The sequence below is a fragment of the Atractosteus spatula genome, chromosome 2 (assembly GCF_055471065.1).
Source record: "Atractosteus spatula isolate fAtrSpa1 chromosome 2, fAtrSpa1.hap1, whole genome shotgun sequence".
Lineage (NCBI taxonomy): Eukaryota > Metazoa > Chordata > Actinopteri > Semionotiformes > Lepisosteidae > Atractosteus > Atractosteus spatula.
Window position 1 is genome coordinate 69049531 of NC_142707.1, and position 25935 is coordinate 69075465.

The 25935-nt window shown below is 42.0% G+C and overlaps 1 protein-coding gene, 1 long non-coding RNA gene and 2 other non-coding genes across 10 annotated transcripts in view; all 4 read right to left on the reverse strand.

Moving 5' to 3' along the window:
* The window catches only part of syncrip (synaptotagmin binding, cytoplasmic RNA interacting protein), a 10372-nt gene extending 6250 nt beyond the window's left edge, over positions 1-4122 (reverse strand). For all 6 annotated transcript variants that reach the window (XM_088927520.1, XM_088927510.1, XM_088927502.1 and 3 more), the window contains exons 1-4: positions 3910-4122; positions 2492-2651; positions 1440-1558; positions 1238-1345 (exon numbers count right to left, since the gene is read on the reverse strand). In XM_088927520.1, the coding sequence (XP_088783646.1) occupies positions 1238-1345; positions 1440-1558; positions 2492-2639 (375 nt within the window). In that variant the 5' untranslated portion in view covers positions 2640-2651; positions 3910-4122. The remainder of the gene's footprint in view (positions 1-1237; positions 1346-1439; positions 1559-2491; positions 2652-3909) is intronic.
* Positions 4123-8430: 4308 nt separating this feature from the next.
* On the reverse strand, positions 8431-11881 carry LOC148840130 (uncharacterized). 2 transcript variants are annotated; one of them, XR_016086380.1, is made up of 7 exons: positions 11803-11881; positions 10840-10981; positions 10030-10072; positions 9753-9804; positions 9157-9204; positions 8927-8956; positions 8431-8586 (listed from the first exon to the last, which is right to left on the reverse strand). It is a non-coding gene; the product is annotated as an uncharacterized LOC148840130 (long non-coding RNA). The 2 variants fall into 2 exon arrangements; XR_016086381.1 differs by having other exon boundaries at positions 10840-11024; positions 11803-11879.
* On the reverse strand, positions 9032-9104 carry LOC148840131 (small nucleolar RNA SNORD50). The gene has a single exon (XR_016090280.1). It is a non-coding gene; the product is annotated as a small nucleolar RNA SNORD50 (small nucleolar RNA).
* On the reverse strand, positions 9636-9709 carry LOC148840132 (small nucleolar RNA SNORD50). The gene has a single exon (XR_016090290.1). It is a non-coding gene; the product is annotated as a small nucleolar RNA SNORD50 (small nucleolar RNA).
* Positions 11882-25935: the final 14054 nt, after the last annotated feature.

Here is a 25935-nt window from a genome sequence, read left to right on the forward strand (position 1 = left end):
GCCACTAAGAGGAAGTATTTGGTATACACAGAAGATCCCACTCCAATATAATGTTGCCATATGGATAATTAAATGGAGTTTCAGGTTCTCTTCCTAGCTGCTTAATTAGCCTGGGTTGGAGGTGTCAAGATGTGGATGGTAGATGCAAGTCAATTTCTTCACTTTGAAGGTAAAACCAGCTTGCAATCAGTTTTTACAATCAATGTCATAAATATGAAAGTGCACTCAAACAGATTACTTGTTACAGACTCTTCACCCTGCCAACATCAAAAGGAACCCAGATAACATCTCTTACCTACACAGGCTAGTAGTCCCTACACTAATTCAAACTGAAAATAAAGCACCGAATTACAAAATGTAATTTCAGTTGATTTATTTGATTATATTTAGATATTACCTACATTTTCACCCAAAGCATCATTCCTCTTATACTACTTAGTTCTCAAATTTCCTATAATGACAGCAATTGGCACTGGATAGTAAAAAATTAATTTTCAAAATGCACTGGACTGACCTACTTTTTAGCAACTATACTCTACCTATATTAAAACAAGCATTTCCTTATAAGGCCTAAAACCTAATAAATTCTTGGAAATTTCTGAAATAATTCATCACGAGGTGCAACTACTGAAACTACAGCCCTTTAGAGCAGCATAGTGCTGAGGCACTAGAAGCGCCTGTATTGCAGTCATAAATCTCTGCCACACAGTAAGGAACCAGGTCAGGACTTCACAATTCAGACAAATGTGTCCCCAGCATCTGCTGCTGCAGCTGCGTGTTTTCTCACAGCGACTTACTAAAACTTTTAGTTGTTGAAGCAGAGAGCTACATCAGCATACAAGTCTCAAAGGAACAGAGATTAAAACCACACTGGAAAGTGAAAACATTTCACAGGCAGACAGCTCCACAGCCAAAACAGGGATTGCTCTCACCTGCTGCGTGTGGAATTAACTATGCTTGACTGTTTTTATCTACGTTACTTAAGCATTAAATTTACAAGTATTTCTAAGTATCCTGAAACTTCTAGGAGACGGGTAAAAGGGCTAATCACACTGTTCATTCAGTTAAGGGTATACTGAAGTAACCAAGCTTCCTATCAAAATGAAACCCACCAGACGCTGGGGCAATGAGAACCAGGAGCACAAAGCCTTGACATATGTGACATGAATTAAAAGTGCGACCATTGTACAATTTAACATAAAACTGCTTTTCTCAAGTTTCTTTTATTTTGACTTACTTTTATTTTTGCTTCATCTGGTCCTTTACTGGCTTCTGTCACTTTGGTCCCCTGTTTCTCCCTCTGCCTGTAGGTCTTCATTACACCGCACAGAAAGGCACTTTTGTTCTGCAAACAAAACACATCATAAAAACAATTTTAAGTCCCAATTTCTTGCTTTTACTCCACTCCAGATCTGCCAACTACGCCTCCTTGTACTTACCTGAACATGTGAGAGATCGCTGTCCTTAAACTGAAGTAGAACCTGCAGAGCTCCTTCTTCATTGAACTCTTTCAAAGCTTCGATTGCTCTTTCATCTAGGTCACTGTGAGATACCAGGCCTGGGAAAGAGGGATCCTGTTAGCACTCTGGAGAAAGTCACATCAGAGAAGCTCACAACAGCACCTGTCCAGTCAGATCTTAGCGGTAAACCATCACTGTAACGGAGTTACTCAAGGACAGTATACATGTAGCATCATGTGGACAGTAGCTGCATCACAGTCACAGGGCCGGCATTCGGACATGGAACGTTTTCACAGTAAAACGGGAAGATTGTTGCAAAGTTATAGACCAGTCGATTTTAAAAAACGGTGTACACAAAACAGTAAGGTAGAATAATTCCTCGTTTTACAAAGAGAATCAACTCAAAAGAGGGGAAAAAGAGCAACGAACATGGCAGGGATGTGTCATAGCTTCGAGGAATTTGACGAATAAACTGGCTGCAATTTACTTATCTGACAAAAGCATGGCTTGCCTCATCACAACAGATGCCTTGTAAACTAATGTCTGCAATTAGCATATCCAAGATGTGCTTTAAGGCTCCACATCACCTGTCCCTGCCTTGCACAGCTGCTGCTATTGTTCCACCCTGTGCCCATCTGGCAGAACACACCCCTCCAGACACCTCACTGCAATGGTCCTGCTCCGGCACACTGTACTCACACATCGACACTGTGTGATCCTGACCGGCAAGTGCCATTCGAAAACGCACAGCACTTCAGCACCGGTCAGCATTCGAAAAAACAAGCACCTCGCATGTATGTGCGACAGTGGCACACCTTTAGACATTTGGAACTGGAAACAAAAAAAATGGTGACATGTACTTGATCACTGCAGTACCCATTTTGTTAGCAGACCAAAAAAGTTGCTCGAGTGGCTCATTGCCCATCCCAAATAGAAATAACTATCATGTCCTCTGCACACCCAACAACTGCAAACAAAGTGAGAAAACGGTTGTTTTTTTTCCTTTCAGAAAAGAATTTAGCGCGCCTTACCCGCTAGGTAAATTTCATCTAGTTTTTCAGCAACTTTCTGTGGTAGACCAGCTTCTAATAAAGTCTGGAAGTGTTCAGAATGGGTAACTGCAGCGGTGGTGTCCATTGGTTCTTCTGTACCGTTTCCATTAATATGTTCTGTTGCCATGTCTCCAGAAATCTGTGCAAATGCAATGAGCCAAATAAATCCAAAGCCGAAGGCAACAGAATATCAGAAAGCAAGGGGCATACATCATCATCTTGTCACATTGCACAAGCATGCACATGGAAGACACTGAGGTTTCTCTCGGCAGCACCCTGACAACCAGGTCACATGCGTGTGGCTGGGCTACTGCGATTGCACACCGGTTCTCAAAACATTTTATTGCCTTTTCACACCTGAGCGCCCCCCCCCCCCCCCTCCAGCTCATGCCCTCTCGACTGCTCGCTAATCGGACGCCAGGTGCGCCTCGAAACAAAACGGAAAGTGCAAAACCCCACGATCCGAGTTGGGGGTTCTCGCTGGATCGCCGTTTTTCAGCGCAAATATGGGAACCGTATCACAAAGCCTTCCCGCCTTTCGGCGTGGAGCCGAGAGGCAGGAGCCGAACAAAGACCCTCCACGCCCGTGCGGGCTGCTGGGCTCCGGCTGCAGAGCACACGTGTTTCAGGCCAGCGGCGGCTCTCCCCGGCGCACCAGAACCGTGCAGCCACGCAGTACGGGTTCAACTACGGCCATCGTACGTGACGGTGCAGTTGTAAAACGTGATCATCACACTTAGGTTCAAGCTAGCCGGCAAAGGGTTTATTTCCTTGGGGGAAATTAAAAAAAAAAACACACACACACAAAAACAAAATGGGAGCAGGAGTTCACTCTACACGTCAGACAAACCTTCAAAGTTTCAAGATTTTGGAACCGAAGTAAAGGGAGTTTTTAAAAAAAATGACATCGCGTCTCACAAAGCACCTTTTTGGGCACCCAACGTGGTACTGTCCGGTTTAATGTCACGGTAACCGCTGCCGTCCCCGCTTGCAAATCCGTCTGAAAACTCCCCCCCCCCCTCTGCTTTCAGCTTTTGGGTTTGGGAAATCGCGGGGGCCTTATGAATGAACTGTGCAGATCCCAAGCACTGTGTGCGAAAACAGAAAGAAACGCGGCACAAGCACTATTCATTAACTTACACAACGCCAACACTGCAGAACAAAACGCCATGCTTTCCCACAGTAGCTTGTTAAGGGGGGGAAGAAATCGATCGGGTGTGCAAAGGCCTAGCTGGTCAACGTGCCGCCACATAACTGGAGTCCATTTTCAAAAAGCCGGTGTGGAGACACCATCCAGAATCGGAGGCACGTTGTTTGAAAACACCGCTAAAACAAAAGTACCAGCCGCAAAACTTCCAGGCGGCCGCCGCCCCCCCCACACCGTCGCACATATTTACCTGGCGATGGATCACTCAGCCGTGTGGTAATGTATTCTTTCGGAAGGAAGGGTGTAAAAAAAAAGGAGAAAGGCGTGCAGCTCCACAGCGCAGACCCAGCTCTGCTCCCCACTCCACAGGATGGTGTAAAATGGCGGCCGCGCTCACGCTGCGAGTGTGGTCGTATCGATGGGGTTTCTCGCACAGCCGCGCACGGGCTCGGCTTTCTCGCGGAAAGAGCGGCCGGCCCCAGCCTGACAACCACGAGGGGCTGGGGGCGGGGGCGGGGCTTGCGGGGACGGAGGGAGGGGCTCCTCGCTCCATCAATGACGGGAGGGGCCTGGGCCGGCGAGGGGCGCGTCCCCGCTGAACTCGGCGTGAACGCGGCGCTCAGAACAAAGAGGGGAGACGCGCTGGAGGCGATTGACGCGGCGGGTGGGTCAGGGGATCCCCTTCAGCGCGTCGCCGGAGCCGGCGCCTAGAAACCGAGGTGCTTCCTATTGTTACTGTTGCTAAGCGCAGCGGAGCCGGGCGAAACCCGGAGGACTTGTGCGCAAACGCGGGAGGAAAAGTGAATCATTTCAAAATAATTTAATCGTATTTCTTTTAACCGTTTTCTTATCCCACGCTCGTGTCTACTTCAACAGCATTTAAACGTGTAAAACGTTTTCAATTGCATGTCGGGGCAGTGTAAATGCGATATCGCCTACGAATTTTAATTTTGTTTTTTTTCCGTTAAAGGCAAAAGCAGTTCATTCACAAAAACAAATTCAACACAAGCACGTTTTTAGGTTTTCAAACGGGCGGCTGTGGTGATACGTTTTCCACGACGGCACAGAAAAGCATTAATGAACTGACAATTCACGGGAATTATCAAGCCATCTAACAATCTAACTGAGGTCTAAGGTTAAGTACAAAAGGCATCAATATTTGTAGATCCCAAATCATTGTAGCATACAATGTAGCAAACAGTCACACATATATACACTCCCTGCAGGTGAGGACAATATTGTTCATCTTTCATCACTCTGACGCAATATAACAGACTTTCATCATCTCAAGGCACTATACAATAAAACAAAAACAACTAGTATACATTTAAACAGTAAGTTTAACAATTACAAGTTTGAGTAAAAAAAGAGGATTTGAAAGTGCCCATTCTTAGATAAGAATTCCATCACCCCAATTTGTAATAATAATTGCTTACACTTATATAGCGCTTTTCTGGACACTCCACTCAAAGCGCTTTACAGGTAATGGGGATCCCCTCCACCTTCACCAGTGTGCAGCCCAACCCGGATGATGCAACAGCAGCCATAGTGCGCCAGAACGCTCCCCACACACCAGCTCTCAGTGGGGAGGAGAGCAGAGTGATGAAGCCAGTTCACAGATGGGGATTATTAGGAGGCCATGATTGGTAAAGGCCAGGGGGAAATTTGGACAGGACGCCAGGGTTACACCCCTACTCTTTTCAAGAAATGCCCTGGGATTTTTAATGACCACAGAGAGTCAGGACTTCGGTTTTACGTCTCATCCAAAGGACTGCGCCTCTTTACAGTATAGTGTCCCCATCACTATACTGGGGCATAAGGACCCACACAGACCGCAGGGTGAGCGCCCCCTGCTGGCCCCACTAACACCTCTTCCAGCAGTGACCTTTGTTTTTCCCAGGTGTCCCATCCAGGTACTGGCATTTGAATTTGTGCATTCACCCTTTACCCATACCTTATGTGTTCTACTCAATAAGCTGTACTCAAATGCCATCAGTAATATCATCCAGCAACTCACAACTGGCAGCCCCCTGAAGCTCAGCAGGTGTGAGCCTGGTCAGTACCTGGATGGGAGACCTCCTGGGAAAAACTGAAGTTGCTGCTGGAAGAGGTGTTAGTGGGGCCAGTAGGGGGTACTCACCTGGTGGTCTGTGTGGGTCCTAATGCCCCAGTATAGTGCTGAGGACACTGTTGTAAAAAAGCATCATCCCTTGGATGAGACATAAAACTGAGGTCCTGACTCTTTGTGGTCATTAAAAATCCCAGGGCATTTCTCAAAAAGAGTATGGACAAATTTCCCATTAGCTTTTACAATCATGGCCTCCTAATAATCCCTATCTATGAATTGGCTTCATTACTCTGTTCTTCTCTCCACTGAGAGCTGGTATGTGGCGAGCGTACTGGTGCATCATCCAGGTGGGGCTGCATATTGGTGGTGGTGGACAGGAGTCACCATTACCTATAAAGTGCTTTGAGGGGAGAGTTCAGAAAAGTGCTATATAAGTGCAAGGAATTAATTATCATTAAACTTCCAAAGACATTTTTTGGAATGCCTAGAGAATATTTATAAGGAACTTTACCAAAATACCTATGAAAATCTAAATACACCATATCATATGCCGTGTGTATATTCATTGCAGTTATTTGTTCTAAGAGCTCTAAAAAGGTGGATAGGAAAGTCCTACCTTTTCTAAATCCATGCTATTTCCTAAGTTTTTATATCTAAATAAGCAGTACCTCCATTTACTATTTATTTCCATTACCTTGGATGTAATAGAAGACTATAATTATGGGTCTATTTTATAGACCTGAATGAGAGAGTTGTAACTACTTGACTGTTTTCTTACTCAATTTATGGACAGGTACAACATCAGCAATTCTCCAGTGTCTGGGTACTATCACAGTCTTAAGCGAGCTGGAGTAACAGAACAGAAAGCAACCTCTCTGCCGGTATACAGAACCTCATGTGTTGGAAACTGAAAAAGGGTCAAGTGACAACGGGCATAGGGGTAACCAATTCACAGAGTCAGGTGTCGGACAGCTCCAACTTGTAAAGGAGAGCAGCGGTACCTATTAAGCCTGAAATTCACAGGAATAATAGTTTTGCCTATCCCTGAAGAGATAACTGCTTTCTCATTATCAGTATTTGTGTAGTACCCTGTAATTAAAGAAGACTGCAAATAATCAAGATGGCAGCTCAATATATTTGCATTTTACCTGGAATCAGTGGTGCTGCAGAGTAATTAATCTCACATTAACTGAAGTGAAACCCACATCCCCAAAGATTTTTCCCCACAAGGTGCAAGAGAATCAAGAAATGCTGCAGGTTTTGAGCATCGCAATTGGCTGCCCTCCACTTGAAATGGGGGTACCTTCTGCCTCTTCTCCCCAAATTAAACTGGGTTTCCTCCAGGTGCTCCAACTTCTACCCACTCCCCAGCCATGCTTGCTGGGATCACTGGTCTCTTTAGTTATCACAGGCTGTATGTGTGCACCACTGCACAGATCATATCGCATCCACAGTTTAGGTTCCACACTTCAGTTTTGGACCACCCATGTATAATACTGTACTCAACTTTATTTTTAGCAAAATAGAATAAGTTCTGCAGCTGGAAAAATAGAGACTTAAAATGAAGTAGCAGTAATACAACTTCCCCACCACCCTCCAAAGTAAACTCCATCCACCCATTTTCTAACAGCTTTGTCTACTAAGGGGTTATCTTCCTGCTGCTGCTGTTTATGTTTTTGGCGTTTCCTTAATGTCTTTGTATTGCAGTATACATGCAAACAAGTATTTAATTGCCCTTGTGCATATAACCGAACTGATTCATTTATTCCACCACCGCCAACTCTTCTGGTAAGATGCAGGCTCTACCATACCTTACAGGAAAGGTAGCACCGATCACATCAGCAAACCCCTCATTCTCACTGCAAGCCTGCAGGCACCCAAACATTAACATCAATCAATCTGCAGGAGACCTTTCCAGCCCTCAGAGTACTTGGACAAAATGCTCCTACCTACAGAATCCCCATCACAGCAATGAAGTGATGGCGTTGAGGTCCTAGAGCTTAAGTTTAACTTGTGTTGCATTAACGCATCTACAGTCATCTCTCCTCTACCTGACATCATAGGATGTTGCTTCCAGAGTGGGATAATGTCGGAGAAAACCCAGTGTATAGTGCTGTAGACAGCCAGGGAACACTCCCCGCTTTCAAGTCTTGGGTACTTTGGGCTTTATCTTGCCAAATGAATGTGTACTCAGATCTCCTCTCTAAGACCAGATAATGGAAATCTTGGTTGTTCCAAAGGAAATGTTTCAATAAAGTACAGCTTAAAAAAAAAAATGCTCCACATCCAAAATGCAATTCTCAGCATGCAGCCAGCCTTTACTGATCTACCCCCTGACAATAGCTTCAGTAGCCAAGCTACCACTTTCCAGTTCACTTAAGGGACTCTTAAAATAATTTTCCTAGACGTGCCTTCATTAAAAATGATCAATTTAAAGCTTTAGCTTTAGGCAAGGTACTCTCAGCTGCACTGGTGGGATCAACAAAAGCAGCCCTTTAACATCCAGAAGGCAGACATTTCCATTTCTGTAGATTTATAATATCAACTGTATTATTTATAATCAACACTTGTTTGACATTCATTATGGCCAGGTGCCATCTGGGGAACATAATCCAAGCTCCCCCTTAACCCTCAGAACTATCTGGAGCAAAGATGTGTAAAATGTGAAAACCCTGTAAATAAGAAAAGGTGGACCAGAATCAATTAAGTCATGTTAGATGTTTATTGCCTGTAGTTGCCTTAACATTTCAAAGCCATGAGGTGGCTATAAACCATCGCATCTCGCCAATTAGCACCACCGCCTTGTTTCCCTCGGATATCCAGAGATCTTCGACTGTGGACATTCAATCGCTGCAGATCCTATTAAAATAAAGAAATCTGCCTTTAACACATTCAATCAGCAAATGGGCCAATCAATTTAAGAGTCTTATTCCTCCAGGCTAGGGTAAGAATAGGCAACTCTAGTCCTCTGGAACCAGGCTCCTGTAGGTGTTTCTTACTTCAAAACCTAAAAGCATCAGGAGCTATAGCTAGTATGAATTAAGATCGGAGGTTGAAAGGCCATCAAACAAGCTTCCAGTTTATGTGCCAGAGGAACAGAGGGGAGTCCAAGTCATTCCTATATACTGCGCACAAGCAGTTTAAGACTACCGAGGTCTATCTCAATTTGCAACAGTACATGTTAAGCAAGTTCCCATACCTTTGACACCAGATACAACATGCCAGCAACCTGCAAAAGACAAATCCACATTGAAAAGCCAAAATCAATCAAGCAAGAAGTAATCCAAGCAGCACCTGTGGTCAAATTTCAGCAGTCAGATCCGAAAAGAATTATCAATCAGTTCTAGGTCAGGTTCGGGATAGATTCATCATTAATGAGACCACAATTAAACCAAAGCACAAGTTTAAAATTAAAAAAAATGTACATACCCGTTTTGCAGAATCCTACTGTTTCCCCCCCCCCCCCAACACAGTTTACTGTGGGTAAAAAAAAAAAAACATGTAGCTGAAATATGCAAGGGATACATTGCTTCAGTTAGGTTAAAAAAAACGAGTACAAAAAGAGGGGAATTCAGACAATGGCTTTATACTAGGTATATGAACTGACAGAACACTGGCATTTGGCTACTGTTTCTTAACACTACCTTTCCATGCTTTAATTCCATGCTTTAATAAAGGTCAGATCACAAAGCTATAAAAAGGTCTCCAAAAGTGAACTACCCTAAAATTGTGGTAAAATGTTTTGACCCACAGGGTCAAAGTTATTTCTCAAATCATTCTGAGCAAGGTCTTAAATTCCTAACATTATACATGATTACACTGTCAAGAATGGGAAAGCAAAAGACTGGAAAAAATAAAGAGTCATACACAATTTCCCCCGTACTTCAAATAGCAAAAAAGGCGGTTGCAATTCAGAAGTCAGATCCATATAAGACTGTCAATCAGATATGAAATCAGGTTCGGGATAGAGTCATCATTAAAGCAACCGTTGAATGCAACAAGATTTAGAAACTCAGCCACAATACCTCCTGTAATTCTTCACGGTTCACTGCATTGGACAGGAATCAAAGCTGCGCACTGCAAAAAAAAAAAAAGCCCATCTCATCAACTACTCATTGTACCTGCACTTCTATAATCCTGTTATCAGCTCAGTCAAATGAGAGCCTTTTTTATACAGCAACCCGATTGAAGTACCTCACTCCAGGGTACAACAGCAGTGTCCCACATGAAAGCTCAACCCAGTGACTCACAGCTCAGCCCCCCCCACCGCCATTAGTCTGTTAAACCCTCACCAAATCTTACCTTCAAAACAGCATTTCAGCATCTCATGTCCAGTCCATTTTTACTGCAAAGACGGACAAAAGAAAACATTACTCCCATTTCCAAGATCACTTACTCACTATGCATAGAAACTAAATTCCACATGAAATTCACCAATATTTAGTCTATTCAGCAGGAGGCTCATTTACAAATCTGGACAGAGACTAGGTGAAGACCTTGGATAATTCTTTAAAATTCTCTCCATTCCCTAACAGATTCCAGCTTTTCACTCTCCCCTTCATTTGGATACTCTTGCTTAATCTGTGCCGACCCACTCCTCCTCCTCTTTTGCTCTCCTGTGCTTCATAACATCTTACTCTCTCTGCCTCGCACCCGAAGAGAGGTTTCAACAGCCGACACGTCTTTCTACAATGTATTACACCGGAAATGTGGTTTTAAGATTAAAAATAGATCACCCCTGCGGTTACACCGCACTTGTACACGGGAACTGCGGTTTGAGCCAAGAACACACCACCCAAGACTTGATCCGGCACGACTAGTTTATAATATTTCAGGTGGGGAGCTGCGTCAGCATGCGTAGGCTGCAAAGGAACAAGTAATAGGTTTATTCCATGCTGAAAAAAAGAAGAACACAACGTTTCGGCCATGGAGCCTTCTTCAGGTGTGCCTTCTTCACACCTGAAGAAGGCTCCACGGCCGAAACGTTGTGTTCTCTTTCTTCTTTTTTTCAGCATGGAATAAACCTATTACTTGTTCCAAGTTTATAATATTTCGTGCACACGTGCAAAATTAAAGTGAGTTTCAAGCACAGCGGCGTGCCAATATACATACCAGCAATGCGATTTACAGCCACACCACGCTGCGCCGTCTCAACTGTTCCCAGATGCCGACCACTGCTGTGGCGTTCCCTCCCCGGACACGTTTCTGAAAACCCCGCCTCTTGCCATGATACCAAACCCTTCCTTCAAAGCGACTAAACGGGAGAAGAAAGGAAGAGAACCCATGCGTCAGCATCGCTGTAAAAAAAAAGGGGGGGGGGGGGGGCGGGGAGTCAAGTTTGTTGCATGGCAAGTCTGCGCAGGCGTGAGCGCAGACCATGCCGGGAATTGTAGTTCTGCCAACACCGGCAGGAAGGCGCGCTAGCAATACAGCGGGTAGCTGAATTTAACCCCCCCACCGAACACATGTCCACAAAACAGGTCTACCGATGTGTGCTCTATGCTAGAATTAAACAAAAATATATATAATTAAGTAAGATTTACTTCTAAATGCCTGCATCAGCTGTTGGAGTAGTGCAGGCGTTATCTGCTGCAAAAAAAAAACACCGAACTCTCGAGATTTTATTCCTCTAAAAAAGGAAGCGTATTAAATAAACGATCTAGGCCATGACTAAAATACTAGAACTGTTAACCAACTACGATAAACATAGCAAATCATACTACATTATATAGATGTCCACACCTGAAGAAGTCTCAACGGCCGAAACGTTGCGTTTACTTTCCACTCTTTTCAGCATGGAATAAACCTATTGCTTGTTCCTTTACAAAATATAAAAGTACAAAGACGTGCTAGGTGACTGAAAAAATTACTTTCGAAGAACTTTCAAGTCTCCACGAATGAAGAAAAACATTCAATCACAAACCGTCTTTACGCGTGGGCGGGCTACACTTAACCCTTCACAGGCTGCATGCATTTGTCAGGGACAATATAAAAAAATACGCCGACAACTGCTAGTAAGTACAGTACTAATCAACGCATCCGCATGTTAGGAGCCACACACAACTCCTCACTCACCTCCCAATCCGACCCAGCACTGAGGAAGGACAGCTCTCGTCACGACCCTCTTATAGCCCACAGGGCCGCTACCTGGGGTTTCACACTCGCAGATTCGAGGAGCGTTCAGCTTCACCAGCACATTCGTCAGAAATTTACATTAGAATAAAATAAACACTCCGTAACACGTCTACGTCATCACACCCTGTGTGATATCTTTTAAACTATACGTATATACTGTATGTCGTATATAATGAAGTTCGTGGTGGGGGGAACTCGAGGGAAGGGCAGCGGTTTACAGTTAAACTCGACTGACATTTGGTTTTGTTAGAAATTAACCCTTTAACCAGTTCAGAGAGGTTTTTTTTAGGAGTTTAGAGTACATGACCCTGCAAGCCGACGATACAACAGTTACATGATTTATGAAAATTGTGCGTTGTCATGTTTTAGTTTGAATGAAAATTGACATCGGGTTTCCGATGTTTTGAATTATTAAGATTAATTAATGCTGTGTGTAATTATCGGCTGCTTGTTTAGTGGCGTTTGATGAATCTTACATAGAAAATGTGTCACCGTTTCTTTCAACGAGATAATTTAAATCTTTGTGAATAGGATTCCTTTTATTTCCTTTGCACTCCAGGGTCTTTAATACCATGTGTTCCCCGGGTGCCATTTAATGAAACCCGATATGTAAAAACTGAAAACGTTGTCCGAGTCGATGAGGGTGACTTTTGGCTAGGCCGCCCTGACGTTTTTCGTGTAGACATGGCTAGACCTGGACAGCGACGGTTAGGGAGAAAACTACACGGAAAGCTCAGTTTCTCCGAGACTTACTAACAGCAATCTACCTCCTGCGTGAGATCTTGGTAACTGTGGCGAGATTACAGACACGTACACAGTGTAGCAAACAGGATAACAGTTTTGCCAGTTGAGACCCAGCGAAGAAAGTGTTTTTTTTAATTGGAAAAATGTTTTATTGTTCTTTGTATTTGGGGTGAAATAAGCATACCGCTAATAATAACAACAAATCAATTACGCTACATTGTATGTACATTGTATGCATACTTTAGTGGGCGTTGGGACTCAAGTTGAAGAATAAGTGCGACCAGAGTAACTTCATCACAATGAGAAATAGCACCATATACTAAAAATTGTTCTGTAGCCTATTGTGTATTCAGGAGTGCATTGTGAGGATTAAAACATTTAAGATGTTGGATTACAGTTACCAGTTTTATTTTCTTCTCAGTCGGCAAACATCTAATATCAAAACGAAAAACAAATCAGGAGTTTTTAGCAAAGATCTCTTTTAACTCTCTGTCTGTTGCCTACTGTCTGTTGCACAAAATCTAATCTGTGTTTTATTTGTGAAATTCATACAATTGCACTTTTCAAACACCAACCAAAGACCACAAACATCCCAGTTTCCCTATTTTTTCATTAAACGTGTTTTACATTTTATTTTATGATCGTACATCTTTTGCGTTTCATGCACCTTGGGCGTGATGAAATAATTGACCTCTCCCCCTTTTGGCAACAGACAGAAACATTTCATGTTTAGTGCAAAGCCCCATCTTGTAGAAACACAGCATGACGTTACACATGTCCACTCCACCGCTGGTGCTGTTGTTTTCCTAGGTAACAGTGGGTCATGCTACCCCGGAGCTGTCTCTTTTCTTTACTGGGTGATCTAATACAGAAGCCTCAGGGAAGACATGAACACAAGTCCGCCATCACTTCACGACAGCACTCTCATCTCTCTGCATCATCGGTGTTCTGTCATCAACGGTCCAGCATTTCCTGTGAAAAACAGAACCTCTCTGAGAACATATTCATTCTGGAGCACGACTACCAATGTTTCATCTCCTAATTGGGAGGAGTTGAAAGTATAACTCACAATCCAGCACAAGACCGACTGGTGAGGCAAGGGCAGACATATTTAATGCCCCTGGGTTCAGCTTGTTTGGTAGAAACTGTTATGTGGTTAAAGTGTTCCGTGGATGGAATTATTTTATTTTTTTCATTAATGGAGAGAGAACTTTGAGTTTGGATCAGTATATTTTGATTTATATGTATCCAAAACATGCTGTACAAAGTTGCCCAAGAAGGTCTGCATTTTCTCTTGTTACTACTACCAGCTACTGTTGGCTTACTGTTATTGTTATTGTTGGAAACACTAAACAGTAAGCCAACAATGTACAAACTGTATAATGGGTTGTGTAGCATTTTTCTTTTTGTTTGGCATTCCCCTATCTCTTTACAGTAATCTCTTTGCATACGGACACAGAAATAAAGTTCCTTCTCCCTTCAAGTGACACATTTTCTGCATTTGATTTGTTATTCCAAATTCACTGTAAATGTATCTGATATAAACATAGTCTAAAAGCTTTTGAGGGTTTGTGCTTAGAGCTTAAATATCTGACCACCAATAACAGTATTGTTAACAAATTCTTGCGTTTTAATACAATCTCATACAAACGCCAAAGGTTTCTCGTTCAAACATAACACTATCTCGTAGAAACGCAAAAATATTTTCCCCCACGACGCTAATAAGCTTCCGTAAAGTACATCATTATCTACATGAAAGTAATTGAAAGTGAGCTAGAGGATCTAAGAATGTCTATTTTGTTGCAATTAAAAATGTGATTAACCAGCGTGAGTCACTGACAGTTCTCAGTAAGGAGGGAATTGAAACAGAACAAAAGTATTCAAAGAAAATGGCAATGGCATTAAAAAATCAAATACAGTAACTGTGAAAGTCTGCTCAAGTGTATTCACTCGTAAAAGAGATTTCAAAAACTTTGATCAAACTGGTAATACCAGTCAGAGTGAGATACTATCTTTTAGAAGCTTGACACGCCAGATTGAAAGTGGACTTTCAGAAAGACCAGCAGGAAGTGGTGAATGTATTAATAAAAACCATCAATCCTGGACTCAGTCTTAGGAGTTACTAAGAAGGAAAAGATAATGTGTCCCTGCGTGAAATGAGGAGAATGTCAGATCTGACTAACGATAAAAAAATGCCAGAGAATTGTATCAGGAGTTAATAAATGCATCCCAAGGGCTCAGTGAGAGAGCACCAGTCTTCTTAGTTTAAACTATATAATAGAAATATAAAAACAGTGTTGCAGTTCCACTTTAAGTGATGCAGTGAGCAATGAGACAGAGAACAATTTGAAGACAGAAACAGGTGTCCAGTTCAAGATAGACTAATTCAACAAAGAGGATCCAGAGGGCATATCTAATGATGCACAGCCTTAGCTCTGTAAAAGCCAACATTTAAAGAAAGTCCAATGAATGAAAATAAAGAAATCCCCACCTGGATGATGCAACGGCAGCCATAGTGCATCAGTACACTCCCCACACACCAGCTATCAGTGCGGAGGAGAACAGAGTAATAAAGCCAATTCATATTAAATGTGATCACTCTTCAGGGTGCGAAAGTAAAGTGCATTACCCAGCTATCAATAGAGGAAACTATGCAGTTGTGAGAATTTTGTGAACCCTTTGAAGTTATTTGTATCTCTGCATTAATTGCTCCGATCTGATCTAAATCTAAGTCTTAATATTAGGTAAACACAATCTGATTAAACAATAAACAAAACAACTATGTGTATTTTTTCTTGTCTTGAGCCAAGAGTGACCAATCACATCAAAGTGTCTCATCCTCACAGAACTGAAGAACAAAAATCTACATTAATCCATAATGCCATTGAGACGTAAGCTGAGGACAATCGGAATCAGTCAGTATAAGCTAGAGACTGAGCTCAATACATGTATCACATATGTCATTTAACACTGAAAAATGTTTCTGGTTGGAAAAAGCTTGTGGAAAAAGATGCACAATCAATTGCCTGGATGATATTGAAACAGGAGTGTTGTGGGATACAAGAGCCCAGGTTTTGGAACAGTGTAGGAGGGAAAAGTCCAAATTCCACAGCTAGAACTATTGGACACCAAAGATGGACTAGACAGCAGTACTGCTAATGGGACGCCAAGTCATTACCAAGGGGGAATAGAATAGCATTCCTAAATACTAAAAGAAGACACCACACAATCATCATAAATCAAATAATTGTACTACTGCTAATTCATCATTTACTAAGATTTCGAGAAAACAAATTGCTACAAAATCAAACATCAAGTTCAAGTTCACGTTTATTTGTCATTCCGGCCACATACAAGTATACAGTGGAATGAAATATCGTTCCTCCTGGTCCACGGTGCAAATACAGACAGAACACTGACATAGACATTGTAGACAGGATACACATAGTGCAAATTACAAGGTCAATACATAATACAACATACACAACAGACTGGGGGGATTTAAACATTACAGAAATCTCCATATCTCCAGTGACGCAATTGACAAGCCTGAAGCTTGACTAGCATAAGGGTCAATTTATAAATTATGGACAAAAAATATTGCACAGTTTTCTTTGATATCGTGTACACTTTGGTAGTGTTTGCTTGCTTTACTAATTCAAACTAATTGAGAAAACCTTAATTCACATATTCAAGTAAAGCCGTTAATTTTATTTTGAAATAACTCAGTACTTATGGAACAACCCCAGCAAGTCACGTGGTCACTTCAGTCACATCTTAATTGCCAAAAGGATGCTATTATATTGCAGAAACTGAAATAGTTGTATGTAGTAGTTACTGTAGATTGAACAGTAGATGATATGTGCTACTGAAGTAAAACACTAGATGGTACAATAGTACTTACATTGAATTTCATTCTGAGTAGTTTATACTGTTTTAAATAAACCAAATGATATCATTCTTGCTCAAACAATGAAACAATTCTGGAGTGATCTGAATGGAAATGACTAATTGGGAGAACTATCATGTTTAGGAACTTCTGATAAGAGTAATGTGAAGGATCAATAAATTGTTTTTATATTTATTTTATTTTATCTTATTCAGTGTTTTTTTCTTGTTACTGAGTAACCTCAAAATCTTTATTTTATGTGCTGAGCTTCACAATCATTCCCATATCACTGCTCAGATCAAGTAGTGAATGTTAAACCTCTATTGCAAATCTTAAAAAGGCACAAAACAATTATGTGAAAGAATCAGATTCACTCACCCATCACCCAAGCACTAAAAGCATATCAGAGCTCAATGAAGGTAATTTGTTCTGAAATGATTATATTGTTTGCCTTGGGGAATTAAAAATGGCTCTTAGATTTTGCCTTTGTCACCAGCTGTTCTGTCACTTTTGTGTGTGCTTTTAAGCTCGAGAAGAGAGATATCTTTATTTGTCCATTATTGAAACTGAGCATGATGCACTGATGTGTGCTGGCTTTGATAAAAATACATTCAGATTATAATACTGATGATTGGATTCTGTGGAGATCTTCCTGTATAGAGGATCTGCTTCACTGCATATCAAAACAGCTTTTGTGATGATACAATGTAGAACATGGTCATAGTGCAACTGTGTTTTCACATTGAATATCTTGGCACCTGAATAAATATGCATACTGTACACCAATCATTTAAAATTGTAACGTATCCATGCCCATCAACAGTTTATTAGAATGTATATAAAAATATTATTAGGTATTGTGGTATGCATGTATAAAATACGATGGCCTGTGTCCTCTTTCCTAACTATCAATTTATACATGTTCAACAGTGTTGCAAAAAAAAACATTTGCAGCTTTGACAGTTTAATTCACAATGCTTCAATGCCACAACTTGATGAAAGTGAGAGGCATTGCGCATGTACTCGGAGAATATTGATGGCAGGAAAATCACGCTTTCTCTATTTCAGCCTTTCCACCGAATAAATAGGGAGCGCCTGTGGTTGAACCATACTGTATATTCTGAACTGCATATACTGTAACAATTCATGAATAGGTTAATCAGTTACAGAGAAATCACCATAGGAATCAATGTAGTACAGGAACAACTAAGAAATTATACTGTACTTGGGCGTCAAGAGAGACCTCTAAGCTTATTTATGGTCACCAGTGGCCCCTGAAAGGGCAGTTTGATTGCCCACATGGAGGACAATCTCCTAGATGCTACAAAAGGGTGATGATTTATAATAAATCTGTGATTCATTTGGCGATATCAATTCATGCATATGAAAGAAGCCAGCGCAGGCTTGTTGAGTAAAGGTATAAGGCTGATTAATGCCAACTTTTGAGGCAGCTTGTTATTGACAGTCATCTCACTGAGTAAAATTATGCTGATCACATTTTGAGACCTCTGCAAAGTCAACATCAGCATATTCCATTGATCTTTCGACACAATAATGATCAACCCTTCCTATCCAACATGAGAAAGGCTCTATCAATCTGGATTCAGTGTTATACTCATAGACCTGCTGGATCACCGGATTCTAACAAAATATAGTGCCCATGGAATGTCTTTGCATTAACCCATCTAGATCAGTGGTTTATAGAAAGAATCATATAGTTACCCAGGATGAATGTGCAATGTTTCAGACAGTATCAGCTGCATGCCTGTGTCTGAGCTAATGGTGGATATGCTGTACCAGGAACTGATTATGTACATGACAGTCCCTGTCCTGAATGCAGTATGTCATCTATTTATTCAACATGTTTTTATTTCTTGTCAAGAAGATAAGCTTGCTTAGAAAAAATGGCATCGCCATAGTCAAAAGATACCAAATAAAATGTTCAGGTGGGTAGCTACATCAGCATGTGTAGGCTGCAAAGGAAAAAGTAATAGGTTTATTCCATGCTGAAACGAGAAGAAACGAAACACAACGTTTCACCTGTGGAGCCCTCTTCACACCCGAAGAAGGCTCCACAGCCGAAACGTAGAGTTTCCTTTCTTCTCTGTTCAGCATGGAATAAACCTATTACTTGTTCCAAAATAACGTGTTCATATTTATTCGGAATTTGGAATTTTATTGTGCTCAGAACTAGATTTCCAGAATTGTTTCTTTTCAGTTCCGGAACTTAAACAGTAATTGTGCTTTGAAGTATGCATCAATCGACACGATCAAGCCAAAAGTACTTACTTGTTTTTGTTGTTCATCTGAAGCAAGTGCTGTCCTGGAAACATAATTCATAAGAACTAACACACTTCCTGTCTGTGTCACAGGGTGAAGAGAAGGGGTGTGGAGGCACCAGGTGTCGAGGGCTGTATTGAGGTTAAATTGCATTGATGTGCCAGGGACACCCTATTGTTGATGCAGCTTTTGCACCTTATCCTCTGTGTTTCTTGCCCTGATCAACGGCCCTCTGAGCACAGACACTGGACAATTACCACAGCATTCAGACGTGCCATATGGGTTGCAAACAGGTTTGACTGTGCCTGTGGTCGAGAGGGGGGCTTCTTAGACCACGGTGCAAATGAACAATGCGCTGTTACACCTGTCCATCTGTGCACAGCCACTTCCTGAATGAGCCCCAGGCAGTTAGCTCTGCCCACACCCAAACCATCACAGAGACACTCCCACCCCACCCCCCCGGGGAGCCAGTTGATAACAGGGTTTAAGAAAGCCCCAGTCAGTGTGAACCGCAGACTTTTGGAAGAAGGGAGGACTCCAGGAGAGATTTCAAAAGTTGGATCCAGGAGGACTCACCTTGGAGACCAGGGACTGTGTGCAGAGTAGGAAGACCCCTGCATCATGTTTCTCCCTCCTGTATCCAAAACTAGACTCGGAGACAAACAGGGGCGAGGGAGGCAACACCAGTGGCACACTGGTCAGGACGCTGGGACTGAGGAGAAAGCCCAGAATTTCACTGTTTCTTAGCTGTAGCATAAGGAGCCATGCCGGGTTACTGACCATAGCTGGTTCTGGAGAATAACACTGCTGAGCTTTTCCTCTGTGACACGGGGCTCTGCGAACTGGGGTTCTTGGACTGCTCTGACACATCACCCAGTAACTCACCACTGGCAGCCCGCTGAAGCTCAGCAGGGGTGAGCCTGGTCAGTACCTGGATGGGAGACCTCCAGTATAGTGACGATGACATTTTAAAAAGTATGAGATATAAAACCAAGGTCCTGACTCTCTGTGGTCATTAAAAATTCCAGGGTGTTTCTTGCAAAAAGTAGGGTTGTTACCCTGGTATCCTGGCCAAATTTCCCCCTGGCCTTTACCAGTCATGGCCTCCTAAAAATCCTCATTTCTGAACTGGCTTCATCACTCTGCTCTCCTCCTCACTGATAGCTGGTGTGTGGTGAGCGTTCTGGTGCACTATGGCTGCCGTCGCATCATCCAGGTGGATGCTGCACATTGGTGGTGGTGGAGGGGAGTCCCCATTACCTGTAAAGTGCTTTGAGTGGAGTGTCCAGAAAAACGCTATATAAGTGTAAGCAATTATTATTCATATTATTGTTGCTCTATGAGTAAGCCGCATCACATGTGCCGTGTATGGAGAGAGCAGTTGTAGGAATGGCTGTGTTACAGGGAATGCTTTCGTATGAAGGGGAGACTGATTACTACAAATAAATGGGATTTTAGAACTGTCTTGTCTGGTCTGTGTAGGCACTGATGGTTCTGGGGGATAGAAAGAACCTGTAGCAGGAGAATAAGCAGGTGGTGTAGTCGGGAACAAAGTAAAGGTGTTCCTGTAGAGGTCATCCTTTCTGTGACCTGTGCTATTCATTCAGAGATGGGCAGGCATATTGCATGTGTGCAGGTTTTCTATGTCTCTTTAAAGTAGCAGAACCTGGACAGTTGGGAGGTCTTGTTCAAGTTGTCCCATTAAGACAATATTCAGCTGGTTTAGGTCATGATGAGCTGAGTTGGAATGGAAACCTGCAGACACACCAGCCCTTCAAGCCAGGGTTACCACCTCTTGTAGGGTTTTTTATACAGTATATATATGAGAACAATTTATTTTGCTACCCAATTGTTCAATATAATGGTTGTTTTGTGAAAGTAGGATAAATTGTGTAAAGTATAAGTGACCTCACGTCTACTTTAGGGCTTCCTAACATCAGATTTTTTACTAAATGGCTTTCAAGCAGCTTCAATTAAATAATTAGCCATCTGTAAAGACAGGTGTTCCTTCATCTGATGAGTTCAGGTTGTCATAACTTAAAAGAAGAGACGGAGAACATTCTTTAAACAGTAAACAGACAGACAATTACCACACAGTTCAGAAGTGATGTGGGATTGAGAGACAGATCTAACTGGGCCTCAGACTGAGAGGGGGACTCTGGAACAGGATGCGAATACACAGTGCATCATGACACCTGGCCATCTGCATAGAGCCAGTTGATCAATGAGCCCCGAGCAGTTAGCTCTGCCCTCACCCAAGACATCAAAGAGACACTTCCATCTCCTCGAGAGAATGAGTTCTGAGCCCTGGTGAGGGATGCTTCAAACACCCCAGTAATGAGGACTCACGAGCGCACAGAGACAGCAGAAACACAGTTTCAACACAGCACCGAGGACAGGACTCGGACGCCAGGGGCTCCAGCATCACCTTCCTCCCTCTTGCCTGAAGCTGGACCTGGAGAAAAACAGGAATCCGGAGGGAGCAGAAGGGACCACATTGTTGAGGAAACATTGTAGAAATCCCACTTTGCTGGGATTGAGAAGGATGCCAAAAAACTACAGAGTTTCTTTGCTCTTGTGACAGAGGTGCTCCAGGTCCCAACAGGAGATGGTTTTAGAGAATGGAGATGCTGGAGTGCTCCTCCTCCGGTTTTGGTAACAGGGGTCTGTGGGGTTCTTGTGCGGGTTTGTGAGTGTGTGTCTCTTGTGGATAATCTGTCCCTGTGTTCTGTGTGGCGGGTGGACAGTTGTTGAAATTGAAGTGTGGTGGGGATACTTTGGCGAGATGGGTAGATCAGTGTACAGTAATAAAAAGTGTAGTTGTGTAGGATAACTGGCTTGTGCTGGACTGGACTGGGTACACTGGTTGTTCTGGAAGATATAAAGCAGGATCCTAGCATCTTTAGAATTACTAGGGAGGCAGCTATAAAAGTTAAACTGTAAGTAGCTCCTGCACTTAGGGGTCACCATCTGTGACATGTTTTCACAGGCAAAAACCTTTGCTTTTAGTCCTTTGCTTTTCAAAAGACAAGATTCCAAGAATCAGCTCGTAGCATAAATGTAGCACAAATTAATGAGACTGATTGGCTTCTCCTGTTGTGTTGTGGGGTGTTGAGTGATGCCACCCTCCCCTCAGAAACCAAAAACAGCACAAAGACTAGTTTTATCTGCACAAATGTAACACCAATAAACTTGGAATCATAGTTTGTGAGATCCTTGCCCCCTTTTGAATGAAGAATTAGTTTTTGTTTGATATTTTTTTATCTCTTAAATTTCTAAGTAGTGAAAAGGTGATGAAATATGACCAATAATTTTAATTAAATCTGCCTCCTGTACATTCATACCAAGGATAAAATAAACAAAACTAGAAGACAGATCAGGGTTTTGTCTCTGTTATGTGTTTAACTACTGTACAAAAAAAACCCTATTCTTAACCTCTTCCACCTCTTTTCCTCCTTCCTCTTTCCTGGTAACCATGCATTTAGAGTTTTTTGTACTTATTGTTCTCCACTGAAAGGTGAAAGGAATAAAAGAAATCGCTGAAGAATTCAAGGCCCTCTTCTGACCTCATCTCTGAAAGCAGCCAGAGTCATTTCTTCCTTCGGGTGACATCTTCTAATACTGCAATTTTCTGTCAGATTGCTGAAGGGGCTAGGGTCAGGGCCCTTCAGCGCCATGAATCAGAAGAAACCAAAACATGTCTGACAGTTGCCAGACAAGGACTCTTTAATTACAATTTTGTATTGTTTACAGCAACTACAGTTCGCACCCAGCTCCAGCAAGCCAGAACTAGCTGAATTGTAGTCAAGGGACGGCATATTTCCTCTGCCCACCCCCTCACTTGTGTGCCCTGCTGGTCTCTCAGCTCTAGCTATTAACAGACTCATACTGTTATCAGATTTCTGTCATTATTAAATTCCAAATGATGATGCCTTGCTACTGCTCTCCATTACTGTACTGTATATTTTATAATGTACCAGGCTCCCGAAGTGCAGACACGAGACTGTTATGATGTCACCCCTTTCCCTGGGGTTTTTCAAAACCCGGGTTCAAAGGGGGCAGTTTCCAAATTTGAAAGCTGACACGGTGCTGCAGGTAGCAGCTGTTTCTTTAAATTGTATTAAGTACGGCCCAGCCCTTTTCTGCACAGAAGACTGAATTACCAGATAGCAAAGCTCGAATTCGCTTTAAGTTCTCACATGTTCATTTTTGGTCCCATTCTTTTACGGATGCCTGCATGTTTCCCCTGAAGACAAAAATAAATATGCCATATCATGTTGACTGAGTAGTTGCACCCAGAAGGAGGATAATCCTGGAAGATGTTTTTTTTTCAGTATTGTAAATGATTGTTGAATGAAAAGGGAATTAATCATTTGATTGTAGCTACAGAAGTGATACCTTCTGATGAGAAAACGAACTAATCAAACAGATACTGACACAGTAGTAAGATAACTCTGATCTGAAGACAAAAACAGAAATGATCCATTTGGTGCATACTGTACATGCATGTGATTTTCCAGTGCATGCAGTCCTACAGTATATCAGTAGGTGAACTATTGAAAATATAGCATCAAAATGGCAAAAAAAACATATGTAATATGAAAAATCTGTGACAAACAGGATAAACAGCAATATTTGCCTATATCTGTATCTTGTTTTGAATTGACCAGGTCTATTTTAGGTCTAAAAAGCAGTCATGCCTATTTTCATTTTAGTAATTTCAAGAGCACAATACAAATGGCAGGTCAGTCCCTTGATAGTAATAAAATGTAGTGTGGTGTTGCTATCTATAGAGTGGCTTGATAAGTGTTTGCCATTTTTGACGAGATGCTAATATAATTTCAAGATTTCCAGCTATACCACATCCACATCAGCAACCCCCTGCACTTATCTGCACTAGGAAACATTTTGGAATTCAATTTCAAACATAATAATGTTAATCTTACAGCATCAAGGAGTCTATTTTTTTTAGAATTGGTTGCGAAAACACATGCATTCCCACACTTTATTTTTTGCAATACATTCTGTAACATGAAATTAGCACTTTCCCGGTATTACATTATCAGGCATATTTTGAGCAGATTTCTAACCTCATTTTCATGAGTTAGTGGTTACCATTTTTCTGTATTTTAATTTAAGAGTTTGTTTTTGAAAATCATTTTTTCTCTCTATCATGCTGCAATGGCCTGGTGTTACATTTTAAAGACACTAATGGCATTTGAGCAGTTTTTTAAAATAATGTTAATGTTAAAGAAAGCAAGAAAATGTGGATAATTACAACATGCAGCATTCACTTTATTACTTCATCTGACTTCTCTTGGGGCACTGAAGTGGAAAGAAATTGCTATTCTGACCAGTGCTGATCATTTGTTTCCATTTTGTATACTAGAATGTTTCCATGGTAACAATGAGTGATCTACCAGTGGGAACATCAGTTAAAAAGTTAATACCTTCAGCTTGAAGCCATTAAAACCCATTTTTGACAAGCCTTTCACCTGTCATCTCAAACAATATATAAATTTCAGTGTCTCTAAAATGTCTGTTGCACTGTTTTGTTCAATACGAGTTAGACATGCACAGTAAGTCACAGTTTTTTATCAAGCCTTGTAATTTCTGTGTAAATGTAGACAATGTTCAAATAAAAAATTACCATTCTTTTTTCTTGTTTACAAAGTACGAATAACTCGCTGCATATTTAGAAACAGGGGTAAGCTTTTATAACGATGGTGAAAACAACTATTCATTAAGTCTCAGTTGTTCACGCTTTCCATACAATGCAAAACTCCAGGCTAAGAATATGAAGTCTGCTGAGGTTCGTACTTGACTGATCCCAGTGAAGGCTTCCAGGAAAATCTATTCCTCAGATTGGTGTGCTGGTGTCCTGTCCAGGGTGCAGACCTGTATTGTTCTCTGTCCTTCCAGGACAGTTTCCCGGTTGCCATAGCCCTTGTCAGAAATACAGCAATTCAGGAATAAGTAGCTTTTTGCTTCAGAGTGGATGGGCGTTGCAGTTTATGTTGAGTTCGAATTTATGTCAGCAACAGACAGAAATGTAAACTCAAAAAAAAAGGAAAGTGAACAACATAATAAAGAAAGGAATGGAAACAGCAGCAGATGGTTAAAAATGCAGTCCAGGAACTGCCATTAGAGACAGCAGCTTGCACAAACAGCAATGCAGGCTTTCAGAGAGTCAGCTAGCATGGCCAGCTACAAAAACTCCGGCTAGCGTTGAGCCCACTCAGCCAGTTTTTCCTCCTGGGGAATCCCAGCCACAGTGGGATTTCTGGAATAATACACTAACGCTCGAATCAGCTGAAGGTAAGACACTTCGACAGATTTAGTTTTGAAACTGTACAACTTTAGATGAGACATCGACTCAAATCAAATTGTACTCACGAGTCTTACCTCTTTTACCTCGTGCGGTGCTCTTGGATGAAAAGTTAGATACAGATGTTTTGTGCTTTCTGATATTCTGATCAATGAATGTTTATATCTATAGAGCAAGCTGTATGTGGAAGGGCAAATACAATCAAGGCCAGATCAAAGACTCAATGGTCTCTCTACAGAGCAGGGTTGTCCAGTTCTGGTCCTGGCAGTGGCATGGCTGGGATCTTAAATTTGGGGTGGCAGGGACACCTTTGGGTGTGACATTTCTAAATGATATTATTTGCCTTCTAAAATCGGATGTACTAGTAAAAGGTGTCCTACGATTCTTCTCTGCACCAGTTACAGTTGCACCAGTTCGTATCCCGCGGCCGGCAGAGGAATCCTACTCTGTTTGGCCCCTGAGCAAGGCCCTTAACCCCAAATGCTCCAGGGGCTCTGTACAATGGCTGACCCTGCGCTCTGACCCCAAGCTTCTCTCCCTGTCTATGTGTCTCATGGAGAGCAAGCTGGGGTGTGCAAAAAGACAAATTCCTAATGCAAAAAATTGTATATATGGCCAATAAGGTGATCTTGTCTTATCTTATCTTACACCACCATTGGCGAGACAGAAGAACTGACACGCACATCAAAGCCAAAATCTCGAAGAATGAACCGCGTCTGTGAACCGTCCCATGGCTCTTCAGAAGGAAAGACCCTCTCTGAAAGGACAAATGTGCGTCGGTGGAAAACTCTCCTGAACTCGCAGGTTGTGAGGTTGTGCGTGTGTCCTTGAG